This window comes from Arachis ipaensis, chromosome B8 (genome assembly GCF_059453495.1).
Source record: "Arachis ipaensis isolate K30076 ecotype BB chromosome B8, ASM5945349v1, whole genome shotgun sequence".
In the NCBI taxonomy this organism is placed as follows: domain Eukaryota; kingdom Viridiplantae; phylum Streptophyta; class Magnoliopsida; order Fabales; family Fabaceae; genus Arachis; species Arachis ipaensis.
The window spans coordinates 135291745-135310634 of record NC_142443.1 but is presented as its reverse complement, the minus strand read 5'-3'; the positions used below and the strand labels follow the sequence as shown (position 1 = coordinate 135310634).

The 18890-nt window shown below is 32.5% G+C and overlaps 1 protein-coding gene and 1 long non-coding RNA gene across 2 annotated transcripts; both read right to left on the bottom strand.

Moving 5' to 3' along the window:
• Positions 1-7765: 7765 nt before the first annotated feature.
• LOC110266102 (uncharacterized) lies at positions 7766-9231 on the bottom strand. Its single transcript, XR_002353041.2, has 2 exons — positions 8826-9231; positions 7766-8362 (listed from the first exon to the last, which is right to left on the bottom strand). It is a non-coding gene; the product is annotated as an uncharacterized LOC110266102 (long non-coding RNA).
• A 6020-nt stretch (positions 9232-15251) lies between these two features.
• Positions 15252-18109, bottom strand: LOC148549946 (uncharacterized). Its single transcript, XM_088495862.1, has 6 exons — positions 17293-18109; positions 17152-17197; positions 16999-17050; positions 16101-16908; positions 15435-15581; positions 15252-15367 (listed from the first exon to the last, which is right to left on the bottom strand). The coding sequence occupies exons 1-6, from the start codon at positions 18107-18109 to the stop codon at positions 15252-15254; spliced, it is 1986 nt and encodes a 661-aa protein (XP_088351988.1).
• Positions 18110-18890: the final 781 nt, after the last annotated feature.

Sequence of the window (18890 nt, the reverse complement as noted above, 5' to 3'; positions counted from 1 at the left end):
CTTCTTTCAACCACCCCATTTTGTTGGGGGGTTCTAGGGCATGAAAAGTTATGAGAAATTCCTAAGTCATCACAGAATTTTTCAAAGTCTTGATTTTCAAATTCTCTTCCGTGATCACTTCTCAAATGAGCAATTTTTAAATCTTTTTCATTTGAATTTTCTTGCAAAGAGTTGAGAAAGCATGAAAGGCATCATTTTTATGAGCAAGGAAAAGTACCCAACCAAATCTAGAGTAATCATCTACTACCACAAGACCATAGTGTTTACCTCCTAAACTTTGAGTTCTTGTTGGTCCAAAAAGATCAATATGTAACATCTCTAATGGCCTTTTGGTTGAGATTCCATCTTTAGGTTTAAAAGAGGATTTTACTTGTTTGCCCAATTGGCAAGCATCACAAGTAAGATACTTATCAAATTTGATGTTTAGAATTCCTCTAACTAGATTTTTCTTAACTAGCTTAGAAATTTGGTACATGCTTGCATGACCCAACTTTCTATGCCATAGCCATTTTTCAGATTCAAGGGATGTAAAGCATGTTACATTTTGTTCTTTTAGGTCCTCAAGAGTCAATCCATACACATTATTGCATCTTTTAGCTTCAAATAAAATATCCCCAGTTTTCTCACAAACAACTAAACAAACAAACTTCCTAAAAATAACCTCAAAGCCTAAATCACACAGTTGACTAATACTAAGTAAATTATGTTTCAAGCCATTCACAAGAAGAACATCATTTATACAAGAAGAAAAGTTTTTACCAAATTTCCCAACAGCCACTATTTTTCCTTTCGCATCATCACCAAAAGTGACAAGTCCTCCATCATATTCATCAAGCTTTATGAAGAAGGTTGTCTTTCCGGTCATATGCCTAGAGCATCCGCTGTCCATATACCACATGTTTTCTTTTCATTTGAATGCTAGGCACACCTACAAAACAAGCTCAAGTTACCTTAGGTATCCAAATTTTCTTGGATCCTTTCACGTTAAACCATCTCTTATGCCCTAAGCCATTATAATCAAAAACAACTTTATAGACTTTATCACCAATCATTCTTTCACCAAAGAAACACTGAATAGGAAAGTGTCCATTTCGATTGCATAATCTACAAAATCTTGGAGTTTCTGTTTTGTTAAAGTAGGTGGGGTCTTGAAATCTTGTATCATTAGAAGATGATGCAAAATTTTCAAAATGAGATTTTTCAGCAGATTTATAAAACCCCAACCCAGCCTTGTCATAAAGAGGTTTTTGACTAGCCAAGATTTGATTCAGATTTTCAGAACTTTGGATGAATTTGGCTAAGTCTTCCTTAAGTCTTTTAACCTCTTTAAGCAACTCTTCATTTCTTTTAAAATAATCTACATATGCAAGAACGGAATGATCACTTTTACAGCTCTTAATTTGGGCTTTTAACTGCTTATTCTCTTCAACAAAATCACAAGCAGTTTCGGCCTCCCTTACTTTTTCTTTAAGAAAACTATTTTCAGCTTTAAGAATGGTAATTTGTTGTTCAAGTTCTTGATTTTCCAACAGAAAGCATCTTACTTTTTCAGAAAGGTGGTCTATCATAAGATGAAGATCTTCAGTGTTAGGGTTATGAAAAACTACCTGATCTATGTGATCTGCCATGAGACAAGGTTGTGACTTAGTCTCAGATTCCTCATCATCATCATCCGAGTCATTTTCCAAATCTTCCCATGAAGCCATCAGTCCCTTCTTCTTTCCTCTTTTTGGCTTCTCTTCCTTCTTTAACTTGGGACAATCAGATTTGAATTGCCTCATTTCCTTGCAGTTGTAATAAGTTACTTTGCTAAGGTCTTTCTTCATTTTCCTTGAGCTGCTGCCTTTGCTTTTGAGCTTCATCATTTTCCTGAATTTTTTTGCAAACAACACAAATTCATTTTCAGATGAGTTATCACTGAATTCATCATCCAGAGGGTTAGTGACAGAAGAAAAAGCTATTCCTTTCTTTTTTGAATCTTTTTTCAAGTAGGTGTTTTCAAAAGCAAGTAAATTTCCTCTCAAATCATCATAGGTCATAGAGTCAAGACTACTACTCTCAGAGATAATTAAAGCTTTTGTTTCCCACTCTTTTGTAAGACATCTCAACACTCTTCTCACTAGCACAGATTCAGGATACTTGATTCCCATAGCATCCAAGCCAACGATGATGGTGTTGAAGCGTTCAAACATCTCATCAATGGATTCTCCTTCCTTCATAGCAAACATTTCATACTCTCTGTTTAACATATCAATCCTGGTCTTTTTCACAATGGTTGTTCCTTCATGAGTAACTAGGAGTTTATCCCAGATTTCTTTTGCTGTTGTGCAACGTGATATCCGTCGGTACTCCTCAAAGCTGATAGCACAGTTGAGCAGATTGATGGCCTTGGCGTTGAGCTCCACCTTTTTTCTATCTTCATCCGTCCAACTTGCTTCAAGTTTAAGAGAAACAACTCCTTCGGCACTTGTAACAGTTGGATATTGAGGCCCTTCCAAGATGATCTTCCACAGTCTGTAATCTACTGCTTGCACAAATATCTTCATCCTCTCCTTCCAATAGGTATAATTTTTCCCATTGAAAAGAGGAGGTCTGTTGCTTGATTGTCCTTCGGTCAGATTGTAGGACACCACATTTGAGCCACTATTTTCTGCCATAAGGATCTTTACTCCAAGCTGCAAAGCTTGATCTCTTTGAGACCAAGCTCTGATACCAATTGATGGTTTCAGTGGCTAAGAGAAGGAGGGGTTGAATCTTAGCCCCCTTTTTTTGCTTAGTAACACTTGCTGGCCTTTGAGATAACTTCAGGAGATTTTTTTATTTTTGTCTCGTCCTTAGCCACGAGACTTTTATTTTTATCTCGTCACTTGGCACGAGACTTTTCTTTTTGTCTCGTCACTTGGCACGAGATATTTTTTCAGTTTGAGCTCCTGTGTAATAGAAACAGAATTGGAGTAGAGAAGAGAGAAAATAACACCCAGATATATCCTGGTTCAGCTGCTAAGTGCAGTGCAGCCTACATCCAGTCTCCATCACAACCATGATGAAATTTCACTATAATCTTCTTGATTACAGACTGTAAAGTGCTAACCCAAGTTACAAGGGGATTCCCACAGAATCATGAAACACAACATAGACGTACAAAGGAGATCTAAGGACATCTATGGCTTTTTCTTTTAATTTTGTACTCTCTGCCTTTTTCCGCTCTATGGCTTTTTCATACAAACCTCACTGTTTGCCTTTTTCCATGAGACTCAAGACATGACAAAATTTAAATAGAAAAATACAAAACAGAATACATTGAAGGAGAAGAAAATCTGTAAGCTTAGGTAGCTCTGAGAATCCTGTGCCTTGCACTCTCACTGCTTACTTCTAACTCCTTGCTCCAAACAGTGGCTGTTCTCTCTTTTTATAGAAGAGAGAAGCCTCCACACTTGAAGCCAAAATCCAAGCCGACTTCTTCTTCTTCAAGAAACAGAACCGGTTCGGCCACATAGAGAGAGAAGAGATAACCATGCAAAACCCAACATGCAATTACCTCTAGTCCTTCCTTGGTCACCATTCTTCATCAATCCAGGCTCCCCATCCTTGGCTTGCTCTCCAAGATGGATTTCTGGCCCTTGATGCTTCATGATGATGATGATGACTTCATCTGCTTCAATCTCTGTCTCTTCCATCACTTCGCCACTCTAGCTACTTCCTGTGGTGGTTGAACAGAATCAAAGACAAGCCATGCCTCCAATAATCTCTTCCTTGCTGGCCGAATCTTCTTCTTTCTTTTTAAGCATGAAGAGCTCGAGATTACCTCACCAAATCTATCCATATTTGGTGAAAATCTCAGCCACAGCACACTTTTGTTTTGTTATGCTTTCTTGCCATCATCATGATGGTCTTGTAGAGTGTTCTTCCTTCACTTTGGTAGCTCATTTTTGCTTCCATGGTTTTCTGGTTAATGACCAAAGAAAAGAAAGAGATGAGAGAGAAAATAGAGCTAGAAGAAAAGTAATTAAATGAATCAAATTAATTGAAGTGAGATTGCTTTTACTTCCCTAGTGGTTTAGCGTGCAGCATTGATGTTTTGAATCAAATCAATGACACATTCTCTCTCATAGTTCCCATGCATTAACTTATCTCAATAAAATTTTGAGTTCCATTATATGCTTAGAGAGGATATCCGTTGAAAGCCTCAGCAAATGATAACATTTACTTTCCTGATGGATTGGTTTCGGATCATGCATGAGAAGCACTTAGCATAAAATATAATTGGGCTTGTAATGATAGAAGAATCAATTTGGCCCAATATAACAACTAGTTTCAGCCACAAACAAATTTGAACACTCAAAGCTGAGCCAATATTAAAATACTTGGGCTTGTTAATTTTCTTTTGTTTCGGCCCAAAATCAATTCAGCCATACTCATCATGTCTACTTGCATTAGTCAAGACTGAGTATAATTGGGCTTGCACCAGAATTTTATTTTCGGCCCAATTGTTCCTGCATAGCAAGAATTAATTTATTAACATATGTGAATTAATATTTTTGCTATTTATCAAAGTAATAATGTTTAGTTATCACAAATATTTGCTTAGAGTTTTCCAAACTCATCATAATATAAATTTTAAATTTATTGTAGAGTCAAAATATGAAGTGTATATTAAATTGTAACATTTAAATTTAATGTAAAATATTAAAAAAAGATTTATTAAGTTGTTTAAACCAACAAAATAAAATAAACACAACAGCAATCTAATTATTTTAAGAGACTTGTGTAAAAAATTAATATTAATATGCATTTATGATAGACAAATTCCAAATAAGTTCAGCACTTTTCAACTCTGAAGCAGAAAAATTATGCGTTGAGCTAAAAAATTATGGTCCGTAAATAAAACGGGCTTAAATAAATCAACCCGTTTAACCCGCTCAATTAATCTAATTTTGTTCACTTAATTTAAAATTTCGAATTATAACATTTTTAATTTAAAATTTAAATAGATATAATTAACTTACATGAATGATTAAATTTAATTGAGTTAATAGTCAAATTAGTCTCTGAAAGACGGGATATTTTTCAAATTTATTCTTAAAAGATTTTTTCAATTAAATTAGTTTTTTAAAGATTACAAATTAATCATATTTATCCTTCAATGATTTCATTAACAATTTTCGACAACAATTGATAATAAAAAATATTAATTGACAACATACATAATACTTGACATGTCTAATTAGATGTTAACTAGATATATTTATCAAAATCTATTAATTTAGTTTATTTTCCTAATTACATAAACTATATTTCTAATATAACTTAATAGTTAATAACAAATTGATAAATTTTCATAAGCATATTTGGCCAGCGTTCAATTGATCATGTTAGGTATCAATGTATGCTATTATTTAATATTTTACATCATTAATCATTGACAAAAATTGTTAATGAAATTACCGATTGACAAGTATGATTAATTTGTAATCTTTAAAGGACCAATTTGATTAAAAAAATCTTTTAGTGATAAATTTAAAAAATATTTTATTTTTCAGAGACTAATTTAACTATTAACCCAAATTTAATTTGATAAAAAAAAATTGTAGGCATATTATTGTACTCATAATACGATTAATGTTAGGACTATAATTAATTTTGTTTTCAAAGAAAAAAATCCAGCTACCAAACATAATTTTTAAGTATCTCAACAAAAGATATAGATATATGCAATCCTTTAAATTAATAAAATTTATAATTTAAAATTTTAAATCCAAATAATAAAGTTAGATTAATTGAACAAAGAAATTTCAAGTGAATTATAAAATAGATATATTATGTAAGAAGCAATTATATGTAGACATATAATTGTTTATTAAAACAAGCCTAATTTTTTTAATTTTTTCTAATACACACCAACTATGTTAATCGATATTTTTTAACGTTTTTTAATATACTTAGAAACGGATGGATTTGAGCCTCAATGTGAGGTACAGACTTTTTTGGAGCAGCCTCCGACGTCTTTTCTGGGTCGAGGTGTTGCCGTCCGAGTTTATTGTGAGAAGATGGGAGTGGTACCTGCAAAAAATTCTGATACTTAAATTAGCAAATGTTTAAACAAATTCAAAATATACTTGAGAGTGTAAGAGTACTTATAACTGTAGATGTAGAGTCAATAATCATTTTTTGAGTAGTTTCACCTTTATAATGGGTTGGTTACTTTCTTTAGTAAGAAGTTTGTTAAAATCTTCTTTTTAGATAAATACAAGAGATAATAGGAGTTAGTAGTTACTTATTTAGATAAGTACAGTCGCGTTTATGCCGTTATGGCCGACCTCCATGAGTTGAAGTTGGATAAATGTCGTTCTATATAATGTATGTAGATTGAGCTTTATTTATTTTGGATTTAGACTAAATTATAAATCAGTGCATGAACAATAAATTTATTATATGATCTAAAGACACATGTTAACTAAACTTACAATATAAACTAATTTTTTAATTAATTTTTTTACTGGTCCATATAGGCCCAAGGGTTAAACACATAATTTCATACTCTTTTATTAAATTTAATCTTTTATAATTCTAAATTAAATTTCAAGCGAGGTACAAAATAGATAAAGTAATTTAACATCATTTATCTTGTAAGAAGCAATCATATGTTTATTAAAATAAACTTAATCGTTAAATTTTTTTTTATAATACGTTTTAACTATGTTCATTATTATGTTTTAACGTTTTTCAATATACTATAATCCTATAAATATGAATTTATGATGATTGAAAAATGTAGTTAATACACTTGGTATGAATATAAGTGCAAAATCTCTAGTTAAATATGGTTGACTTTTATTATTATTATTAGGCAAATTCTATAATGCCTATATATAATTTTGATGTTGAAATTATCAAACTTATTTTTTATAGTAAATTTTAAATATTAAAAATTTATTTATTTTTATATTTTTAAATTTAAATATTAATTTTTATTTCTTTTTAATAAATTAGACAAATATAGATAAATACCATAGAATGCACCTTATTATTATTATTATTATTATTATTATTATTATTATTATTATTATCCCACCGTATTAGTATTTATATTTAGTTAATGTTGGAATGCTTTATTTCTTTGTTGAGAAATAAAATCACATACATTAGCTCTTCAATTTAATATTGATTTTTTTTTTTTTTGGTCATAGTGATTTAATATTAATTTCTATTTGATACTATTCTAGTAAACTAATATATTTCTATGAACTTTTTATATAATATAATAATAATAATATAATAGAAAGCTCCAAAAATTGAAGCTATTCTCTTAAAATAAAAATCCCATCAATAATTACCCAAAACTTATTAATAGCTCAGCTATTTGTGCCACTCCCTCACGTGGATCTGTCAAACTGCTCTCTCAAAAGAGACAAAAAATCTATGTGTCACAAAGTAATTCAATTAATGGGAATATCTGTATTTACACCGTAGAACGATACTTGTTTCATTTAATTATTTTCATTCATGTAGCGCTTTCGTAAACCAACGTGGCTTTCCATAACAAATATTTCAAACTTATAAATTAAAAATTAACAATAAATAAAATAGACTTCACTGAATTCCTTAAGATGATTCGATATTCTCTATGCCCTACTTGTAAAGTTCCATTCATATGCCTTTGAGCGAGATATATGCTTGATTCTTTTTTTTTTTATGAAAACGATTGCATTATTGTTTCCTCTTCTTATTACTATTCTATTTCTATATATTTGTTAATGAGTGGAAATTTTTTTTTGGAATTTTGCTTTTAGAAGCTTTATTTGTTTGACTTAATCATATATAGCAGCATCTATAGCATCCTGATTTTTAGTCCTAGAGGTCCTTGCAGCAAGAAGGATAACATACTCCTTCTCAACATCTTTAGCAAATACCTCAATCAAGTTTCTATCAATATTGAGCTTATTCAATGTCAAGGTTACACTTTTATTACTGCAGAGGACATCCATCCTAGCTATTTTCTCAATAGTCGTCATACGTTTCGAGCAATTGAGCAAAGTTACCAATTGTTGTAACCACTTTCTAGAAGTGTCCAACTTGGTTAGCGCTGTCCACCAAGTGAGCCGCTTTACCAAAGAAGGTGTGCACACCAGTGACTATCACAACTGCTTCTATCTCACCCTTCTTGATTATTGATCCAGAAAATACTTCATCAGTGGAGTTCTTAGTCACTAGAAGAGATTCTCCTGTTAGAGCAGACTGATCAACACTTAGAGAATTGTCCTCGAGAAGACAAGCATTGGCCGGAATGATATCTCCTAATTTAATGTTGATTATGTCTCATGGTACTAAAATTACAGCATCTTGTTCACTCCTGTGGCCATCTCTTAAAACACGCAATAGAAAAAAGATAACTTGCACTGAACAAATAACAAAGTAACAATAACTAATTGACCATTGAATTAGATCTAAAATCATTTTAGATTTTTGACAAAGAAAATAAGATATATTTTAAAAGTAAAAGTAAATTTTCCATAAGGTTTCAATTTGTTAAGCAAGCATATGTGATTAGATGCGCCAGAAGCAGTGAGTAAAAACTCATAATTTATGTTTTTAGCACAAATAATTACAACTAAAAATCATAACCAGATAATTAGGAAAAAAATCAGAACCAAAAAAATAGAATGAATAATAAAAACAATAAGAACATAATTAAAACCCTAAATAAAAAATCAGAACCAAAAACAAATAATCATAACAAAAAATCAGAATTTAAAATCAGTTTTGAATCAACAATAATAACAAAACCATGAGAGGTGCAGAGATTCAAAAGACTCAAAATACAATACCGACAGCAACAAGAACATCAAGCAGGACCGCCAGCAATGCAACCGGTAGCAGCAACAGCTACTGAAAGAGCTTATGACAGAAGAAATCAAAGAGAGACGGAGAGATGCTGGATGGTGAGATGACGGAAATGAAAGGACCGAAACCGAAGAGATGACGAAGATGCTGGATGGAGACCACGACAGCGCTGGGAAAGGAGCGACGCAGAACAAAATGCACAAGGGGATTGTGGGCTGGATGGGGGCGCGACTGTGATGGAATCCACCGCCAACAACAAATGGTGAGCCTCTGGTGGAAGCTTGAGGAGTGTGAGAAACCTAAAGAGTGCAGCGCTGGAGTGTGATGTGTGTGTAAGGGTTAGGTTTTAGTGGGGCAGAGAGTAGTACAGCAGTACGGGTTAAGCATGTTTAACGGGTATAGTATAGATGAGGAAATTACTAGAAATAATGGGATTTTGGGTTTATTTTTTATTTTAAGTACTAAAAAGTGCGCTTATAAGCATTTTCAATTTTTGAAATTAAATATTTTTTAAATTAATATAACATATTTTATTTTTTGTTTTTAAATTTTTATTTCATTTTTAAAAAAGAATTTACGTTTTAAAATTTTTTTTATAAAACAGATAACTTTTTTTAAATAAATACAAAAAGATTTATGTAAATATCAGTGATCTTATATTAAAATAAATAAATTAAAATAATTTATATTTTTTTAATTTAAAAATATTTTTATATTTTATAATTTATATTTTCACCACCAAAATCTCACAAATAAGTTTAATGTAAATATAAGTTACTATTAGATACTTTGTATATAATAAAATTTATTTAAAAACGATATATATCATATAAATAAATAATAAGTAAGTATTTGGCATTCAAATCTCATTTCGTGTATATAATAATTTATTGACTAATAATAAACTGTTAAATAGAATTCTAATCACTTGTCAGGTTAAAAAATGCCATAAAAAACTAAAAATAGTAAAGATATATATATGAGATATACTATTTTGTCAATAAAAAGTGGATTTGTATATATGATAAATAGACGATTATTTTAAACTATTTTATGACATTTTAGTTTAATCTTAATCATCTATATAAACTATTTAATAGATCATATATCTGATCTGTATACTTTAATATATTTGTTAGTATTATTTATTAAATTTAATATATATATATTATTGAATTTATTCATATATATATATATATATATATACACATAGGTACTTATTATTTCTTGTATCAATATAGTTTAGTTATTGAAAATCCTTTATTTATGAGCTTCAATTTTCTAGCTATTTCGAATAATTTATTGTCAGAGTCTAACCCGGTAAATTTTTTATTAAATATTAAAAAAAAAACTCTATTTTTTTGGGATGAGCAATTTAAAAAAAATATATTAGCTAAAAATATTTTTTAAATTAGTCGTGTTACATTTTTTAGAGAGCTAGTCGAATTTCAGGTCGAATTTACAAAAAAAATATATTAGCTTATTTTGGAAAAAAAAAATGCATCCGTTTGACCCGAGAATTGACCAGCTTAATTCGCTATTTTTTCTGATTAATCGAGTTAAGTCATTTAGGCTCTCTTTTCTTATGAGTTTGATTTTAGAGTCAAATACATACCCATCTATTTAAGTCAGGTAAATGAGCTAGTTTGACGAATTTAGTCCATTTTGACGATTCTAATTAATTCAAGAGCTAACTCAGTTTAATTTTTATTGAACGAATTCCTAAATGATTCTAATTAATAATTAATAAAACTTTTATGATCATATGAAAATAAATTATCATTTACAAAAATAACAACAAATTTGTGATCTAATTGCGACAAAAATATTTTTTAAGAAAAAACTTTTGATTTGAGTTGTTTGAGATTTTTTAAAATCGACATCTTGCTAGATTATTACATTTCTAATCGATTGAATTAAAAAAAAATTCATATTATCATACGAAATTCAATCGATTGTGTTATATTTCCAATCGATTGAATTATCAACAATTATGATTTTTTCCTAGTTTTTACGGATGTAACGGATCAAGAAATAAAAAATCATTAATTCGCATTGCCAAAATATTTATGGAGGTGACGATTAATGGAAGACTTATTTTGTTGTTGTTTTGTTTCTAATTGTTAATAAACATGATAGATAAATAATAAAATAATAATTTATAAAATACGGGATAAATTTTATAATTAAATAATATATAAAAGTTTATTTTATAATTAAAATTAAATAAAAATTATTTAGTAATTATTAAAAAACTTAAAAACATATTTTATTATCGGAATCATTTAATAGTGCAAACATTATGGAACGGTTGAATCTTTTGCCTAGCTTCATAATGCTTTTATTTTTTAAAGTTATAATATTTATGTTTAATAAATTAAATTAAAAATAATTTTTAATAAGTATAATTAATAATAAATATTAATATAAAAATTAAATTTAAATATTAATTAATATATGAAATTATATTAAATTTTTTATTTTGATAAATACATGTTATTTTTTAAAAAAAAATCTACTTCAGATATTTTTAAAAGTATTCTTATTTTTTAAAAGTATAAGCATATAGTATTTTTAATTTACCAAATACTAAATGAAGAGTTTGTATTTTTCAAAACCTCTTGAAATTTTTTTTATCAAATTAGGATAAAAAATTTCAGTTATTAATAAATTTTATTCACTAAAAATTTTCAAAAATTATTAAACTAGTCTTTTTTCATTTTCAATCAAATTTTGAGTATAAATAAATAAATTTTTAACAAATTTTATTATAAGATAATTAAATTTTTAAAAAAAATATTATAAAACAAATTAATCCATTCAAAATAGCAAAAAGACCGATCTATTTCATGATAATAATTTTTAAGAACTTATAAAAGAAATAAAAATTCGTTACGACCAACAAATTTGTTAGAGATTGCTCTTTCTATGTTTTATTGACAAAGTAGTGACTAGTGAGGCAGAGGATCTTGGTCTATAGATAATAGACTAATTACACAATGAAGAAGAATGTTATATGATAACCAGAATTTATTGTTTTTTGTTATTAATTAGTTATTAATATTTAAAAGTATAGACTAAAATATATATTATTAGATTATTAAATTAAAAAAATTAAAAAATAACCAAAAATATAAATTTTAATGATTTTCTAGTATTTTTTTTACAATAATTAAGTGTTATATTATAGTATTTTATAAATAGCAAAAGTTGTAAATTTTATTAAAAAAAATATTTTAAAGGTAAAAAAGTGTTACCACTTTCGTAACAAATTTTGGTTTTTGTATTAAAAAAAATTTGTTACAAAATATTACTTTGAGTTGTAACAGTTCCGTTTTTTGTAACGGGACATACTGTAACGGCCTCTTTTTTTTGTTACAAAATCCTTTTATTTTAAAATTTCGATTTTTTATAACAATTTTTTTTATTACAAATATTGCTTTTTCTTGTAGTGTTACAATCTCTAAGTGTAAATAGCTAGATAATTTAAAGGGTAATATATTAACAATCCTGCTAAGTAAACAATGAGAGTAAATAATGTGAATAACTAGTCGTATTTCAGACCTACTAATCATATTATATCTAGTTAATTCAAAATTTTAAATTTTAAAATTAAAATTATTTTTTTAACCTATTATTTACATTATTAAAAAAAATATTATTCCTCTTTACTTTCTCATATGTTAAATAAGAGAATTCTCCTCTAATTTTATTAGATTATGTTTTGCTTAGGTATAAGAGGTTTCATATCCTTCCTTCTCATATTATTGGCACTGGATCAACAAGCAAAGCTTGAATGCATTTCTTCATTTTTCAACCTGGTACACGTGGTGGCAAGTCACAGTACTTTATCCAAGAAATCTCGTATCTCAGATCATTTAATCATTTAAGCCAAATATTATACATGATCATTCATTTGATTATCAAGCCAAGTATCATACATAATCATCCGTAACATTTCATAATCAGCTCATCACTTTCCTTTTTAGCTTTACTTCACTGCCAAGTTATCCCCATTTCCTAACTTCATCTGATTGTCAGGTTTAATACCACTATTTATGACTAAAGGAAAGGAAATAGAAGTTTAGAGGTTTGAAATAAGGTTTTTAAAACTCAAAAATCATGTTTGCTGGAATAGGGGCCACGCGTGCGCGTGGAAATATAAAACTACAGCTCGTGCGCGCGTCCCCTTGTCACGCGTACGCGTAGGTGCAAACTTCATGTCACGCGTACGCGTGGGTCATGCGTACGCGTGAACATGCTTGTTGGCTCCTTTCGCGTACACATAGGACCAGTTGCGTACGCATTACCAAAACCCATGCCACGCGTGCGCATGGGCCACGCGTACGCGTGGACGTACGTTCTTTTAAAAATACAGAATTAGTAGCAAAAGCTGCAGAATGATAGTAAAAGACAGTTTTTAGATACAATTTTCCAACAACCATAACTTCTTCAATTTAAAATATGTTTCTCCCGTTCTTCGAATGGCATAAACTTCACGAACCCAATTTTTACTTTAAAACAAGTTGGCAGCAAATTGAGAGTCCGAAGGCCAAGCTATGCCTCGTCGAAGTTCGGCCAAAAACCAACTTTGGTAAACTTGCAAAACCTCTTTCCTCATTCAAACAATTTCCATGTTTCCAACACAATAACCTACACATGCTAACATCAACAAATCCTTCTTCCTTAACACCATAACTACCATGAAAATCACCCTTCGCACCAACAATAATCACATATACACATGCCAAATCCACCATCAATAATTGCATATACACATGCCAAATCTCAGAATCAAACCATAGTTCATGAATTACATATTTGTGTCCTCAAATCCCTGATTAACAATTTGTCAATTCTTCAACTAATCAGCACCACATCAATCCATATTTAATAACAAAACACTAAACCACATATACATATACGTTCCAACTTATCCTTCGGTCGTCTAGTCTAAGTTTTCATAGAACATTATATATTAAATGCAAGAAACCTAAATTATACCTTGGCCGATTCCCACGTAACGATCAAGGAAATTTATTTAAAACCAATCACAGTCCCAAAACCTCAACTACACAGCTTCCTCCAAGTTCCGGTATTCACAATTTCAAGCTCCAATTATTTATTCACAACCTAATACACATTTATAACACATATATACCCAATTTAATACTCAAAGCTCAAATTCAATGGAATTAAAATAGAATTATGGTATTCTCACCTTACCCAAGCTTCACATAAGCAAGAGTGAACGTTTTTCTCAAGCTAATTGGATCCTAAAACATCAGAAATCAAAGAAATTCAACATTCCTACTCAATTTTCGAAAATTTGGGGGAAGAGGAGGCTGAGAGTGATTAAACAAGTTACCAATAAAATTGTTCCGCTAGAAATGTAGAGCTCGACGCGGTGGACGCGTGGCCACAAATGGTGCGGCGATCGGAGCTCGGACGGAGAGGTTACGACGTTCGGGATTTGACACAGGGGTTTCGTGCCCTTCTCTTCTCCTCTCTAGTACGTTGCTGTTTCTACTATGTTGGTGAAGAAAATGAGCTTTAGGCTCATTTAAATGCTGAACCGGTTGGGCCCACGGCCCGGTTTGGGCTCGATTCAACTGGTTCGGCCCGTTCGGCCCAATCTTGGGCCGATTTCTTCGAAATTGGTGTCAAAATTCTTGTTTCGATGAGCTCTATCCTAATTTAATATTATATTCACATTTCTAATCTTCTTCATTAAAAACTAATTTATCGACTAATTATTTACTAATTTAATGGGGTTTACATCCTACCCGCCTAACAAAGAATTTTGCCCTCAAAATTCAAATGTAGTTACCTGAAAAGGGATGTGGGTAGTCCCTCCGCATATCCAATTCTTTCCCACGTATTCGTTTAATGCTGGTGTCATCAATTCTTACCGGAATTACTGGAAGTGTTAGATTTTCTCTCACTTGGATCGGTTCCGATTTTAGAACATGATTTGCGTCAGGAGTATATCTCCGAAGCTGTAATACATGAAACACGTCATGCAAATTCAAAAGATATGGCAGTAAAGCAATCCTATAAGCCACCGGCCCAATTCTTTTCAGGATCTCAAACGGTCCAACATAACGGGGATTCAGTTTCTTAGTCTTAATAGCTCTTCCCACTCCAGTAGTTTGTGTAACCTTTAGAAAAAAACATGCTCCCCTTCTTCAAATCCAAAGGCTTTCACCTTTGATCAGCATAACTTTTCTGACGGCTCTGGGCTATAAGCATTCGGCTATGAATCTCCTTTATCTGTTCAGTAGTTTCAGCTATCACCCCAAGTCCTAACAAGCTTCTTTCTCCAGTTTCATATCAACATAACGGGGATTAACATTTTCGGCTATACAGCTTCATACGGAGTCATTCCGATGCTCGCATGGTAGCTATTATTATAAGCAAACTCCACCAGTGGCATATATCGATCCCAACTCGCCGGCTGGTCTAACATACAGGCCCTTAGCACATCCTCCAAGGTCTGGATAGTTCTCTCTGATTGACCATCTGTCTGAGGGTGATATGCAGTATTCAAACTTAACTGAGTCTCAAATGCACGCTAAAAGACTCCCTAGAACCTTGATGTGAACAAGGGTCTCTATCAGATATAATGGTAGAAGGCACGCCGTGGAATCTGACAATCTCTTTGATGTACATCTGAGCCAATTCTTCTATTGTACAACTTACCCGAATGGGGAGATAGTGAGATGATTTTGTCAGTCGATCTACAATTACCCAAATAGCGTCATAATCAAACCAGGTTCTAGGCAAACCTATCACAAAATCTATTGCGATACTCTTCCATTTCCATTGTGGAATCTCTAAAGGCTGAAGGGTTCCTGATGGTCTCTGATGCTCAATCTTAACTTTCTGACACGTTAAACATTTAGATACATGCAGTGCCACATCATTCTTCATTCCTAGCCACCAAAATATCGCTTTCAGATCTTAATACATTTTGGTACTTCCTGGATGTATAGAAAATCCGCTCTTATGAGCTTCTGCCAAAATACTCTATCACAGGTCCCCAACATCTGGCACAACAATCCGGTTCTTAAACCTCCATAAACCATCCTTATCTTTTGACACTCTCCATTGCTTTCCATGTTCAATTGCCGATAACACCTTACGTAATGCTTCACCATCTTGATGAGCCTTCAGAAGTTCTGATTTAAAATCACTTGAGATTTGCAACTAACTCAAACACAGAATTACAGATTCTTCCCTAACTTCCAGGTTCAAACCTTGAAATGCCTTTAATAACTCTTCTTCCCATAGTATCATCCAAGCTACATACAAAGACTTCCGACTCAGGGCATCCGCCACAACGTTCGCTTTTCCTGGATGGTAATTTAATTCGAAATAATAATCCTTCAGAAGCTCCATCCACTTCCTCTGACGCGTATTCAACTCTTTCTGCTCAAAGAGATACTTCAAACCCTTATGGTTTGAGAAGACATGAAACTTAATGCCATAGAGATAATGCCTCCAGGTTTTCAGAGCAAATACAACAGCAGCAAGTTCTAAATTGTGAGTCAGATAGTTTATCTCATGCGGCCTTAATTGCCGTGAGGTGTATGCTACAACATTCCGGTACTGCATCAAAACGCACCCCAAACCCTTTAATGATGCATCACAATATACTTCAAACGGTTCACTTGGCTCAGACAATACCAACACAGGTGCAGTAGTCAACCTTTGCTTCAATACTTGAAAACTCTCTTCGCACTCTAAAGTCCAGACAAAAAGTGTATCCTTCTTAGTCAACTTAGTTAAAAGTAAGGCGAGCTGTGAAAATCCCTTAATGAATCTCCGATAATATCCCGCCAAGCCTAGGAAACTCCTGATCTCTGTCACTGAAGTTGGTCGCTCCCATTTTATCACTGCTTCTACCTTAGCAGAATCTATGGCTATTCCCTGTTTGCTCACTACGTGACCGAGAAACTTCACTTCACTCTTCCAAAACTCGCATTTAGATAACTTAGCGTACAACTTCCTGTCTCTCAGAATTTGTAGCACAGTTCGCAAGTGATCAGCATGCTCCTCCTCAGTCTTAGAGTAAACAAGAATATCATCAATGAAGACAATAACAAACTTCTCCAGGTTCGGCCGGAAATTCTTGTTCATATAATCCATGAATACTGCTGGAGCATTAGTTAACCCGAAAGCCATCACCGTATGACCATAACGTGTTCTGAAAGCAGTTTTTGGAATATCTTCATCTCTAACCTTTATCTATTTTAAACCTAACATCACTCTAAATAGATCCACCCTTCTAAGTTAACTAAACATTACTTCGTCTTAACAACTAATAGCCTTCGACCAATCATCGACTTGGGCTCTACAATTATCATCGCACGTCATATATTACGAATGAATATCACATATTAATGATATGCAAGGAAGTTTGAAATTCAATTGCTAATTTATGGTTACCTCGGGTTTGAGAATCGGATTCGGCTGCATCCCGGTGTTTCCTGTGTGAACAATCTCGAGTTATATGCCCCGGCTTCCTGCATTTGTAGCATTCACCTAACCCGGCCCTATGCGGCTCATCTGGAGCAGTCTCTCCATAGCCTTCCTGTAGCATCGCCCACTTCATGGAGTAATTTTCTGTGAATTGACTCTTCTTAACCAATTCAGTGAAATTCGTTAACTTTTGCGGATACACGTAGTTAAAGATGTCTCTCCTAAGTCCTTCCTCATACTGAGCACACTTCCACTCCTCATAGTTGGCTAGATTTCCTTGACAAACTCTTGAGAGACGGCACAGGTTATCGAATTCACGGGTATAGTCAGCAACAGACATATTCTTTTGCTTCAGCTGCATTAACTCCAACTCCTTCACAATGTGAAGTGCATGCAAGAAATATTTTCCGTAAAATTCGGTTTTGAATATATTCCAAGGGACATCCGTTAACTCTATCTGCAAGGTATGATATAACTCCTGCCACCATTTCTGAGCATCTCCCTCCAACATGTGGGTCACTATTTCCACTAACTGTACTTCAGGAACGTGCTGAGTGTACAAAAACCTCTCCACGTCTCGAAACCACCGATCAGCCTCCAACGCATTGGCATTTTCATTAAACTGAGGTGGACCACTCTTGAGAAAATCAGTAAAGGTCATAGACCTGTAGTATTGGCCTACATTACTTGTACCAGCACCCATGCTTCCATCTCGAGGTCCTTGCATTGGTTCTGTCCTAAGATTTTCCCTTTGGGCACCTCGCTCGGATCCGCGAGATGACATTTGGTCCCTATTCACACCAAATAATTGATATTAAGGTGATCAATCTCAATATCTCAAGTTTAATGCTTTAAATTCCCAAACGCATGCTCACGAACATGTATGCAACACATACCAGTCGGATATCCTAGGTAGAACATAGTCACACACAGAGTATGCACAGAAGCATAGTCAGTCCGTCTCTCAGGCTCTACAGGAACGAACTGCTCTGATACCATAATGTAACACCCTACCACACAGAGCTTTACACCTAGGATGTAAAAAATAAAGGTGGAAAGGTGCTACGACTTCTAAAAATTAAAATACATACATATAATAGTAGAAAGAATGTAATAAACTAGGAGTCTTGAAAAATGGGTAAAACAAAATCGCGAAATAAAAAGCGCAACGCTTCGAAAACGGAATAACTTGCGTGTGAAGAAAACTTTAACTGTCAATTATAAGATAATAAAAGTAGGAGTAGAGAGCCAAAGATACAGAATAGCAAGCTCCTAACTCAGACCGCGAAGTCAAGACTGGCCAGATATATATACATATCCAAAACCCAAATATACATAAACAAAATCCTACCTCTCCATAAACCTCTAGGAGGATCAAAAAGAACAAGTTATGCGGAGAAAAAGCTAAGTACACATATACACATCACTGTACAACAAAATAACACAGTAACCACTTCGCTTCAGGAGTCCAGACGCCTAACGAGATGCCTCTCGACCTGCATATGAAAAACAACAACATAGTATGGGGTGAGAACCAGAAGTTCTCAGTATGGTAAAGGTGCCAC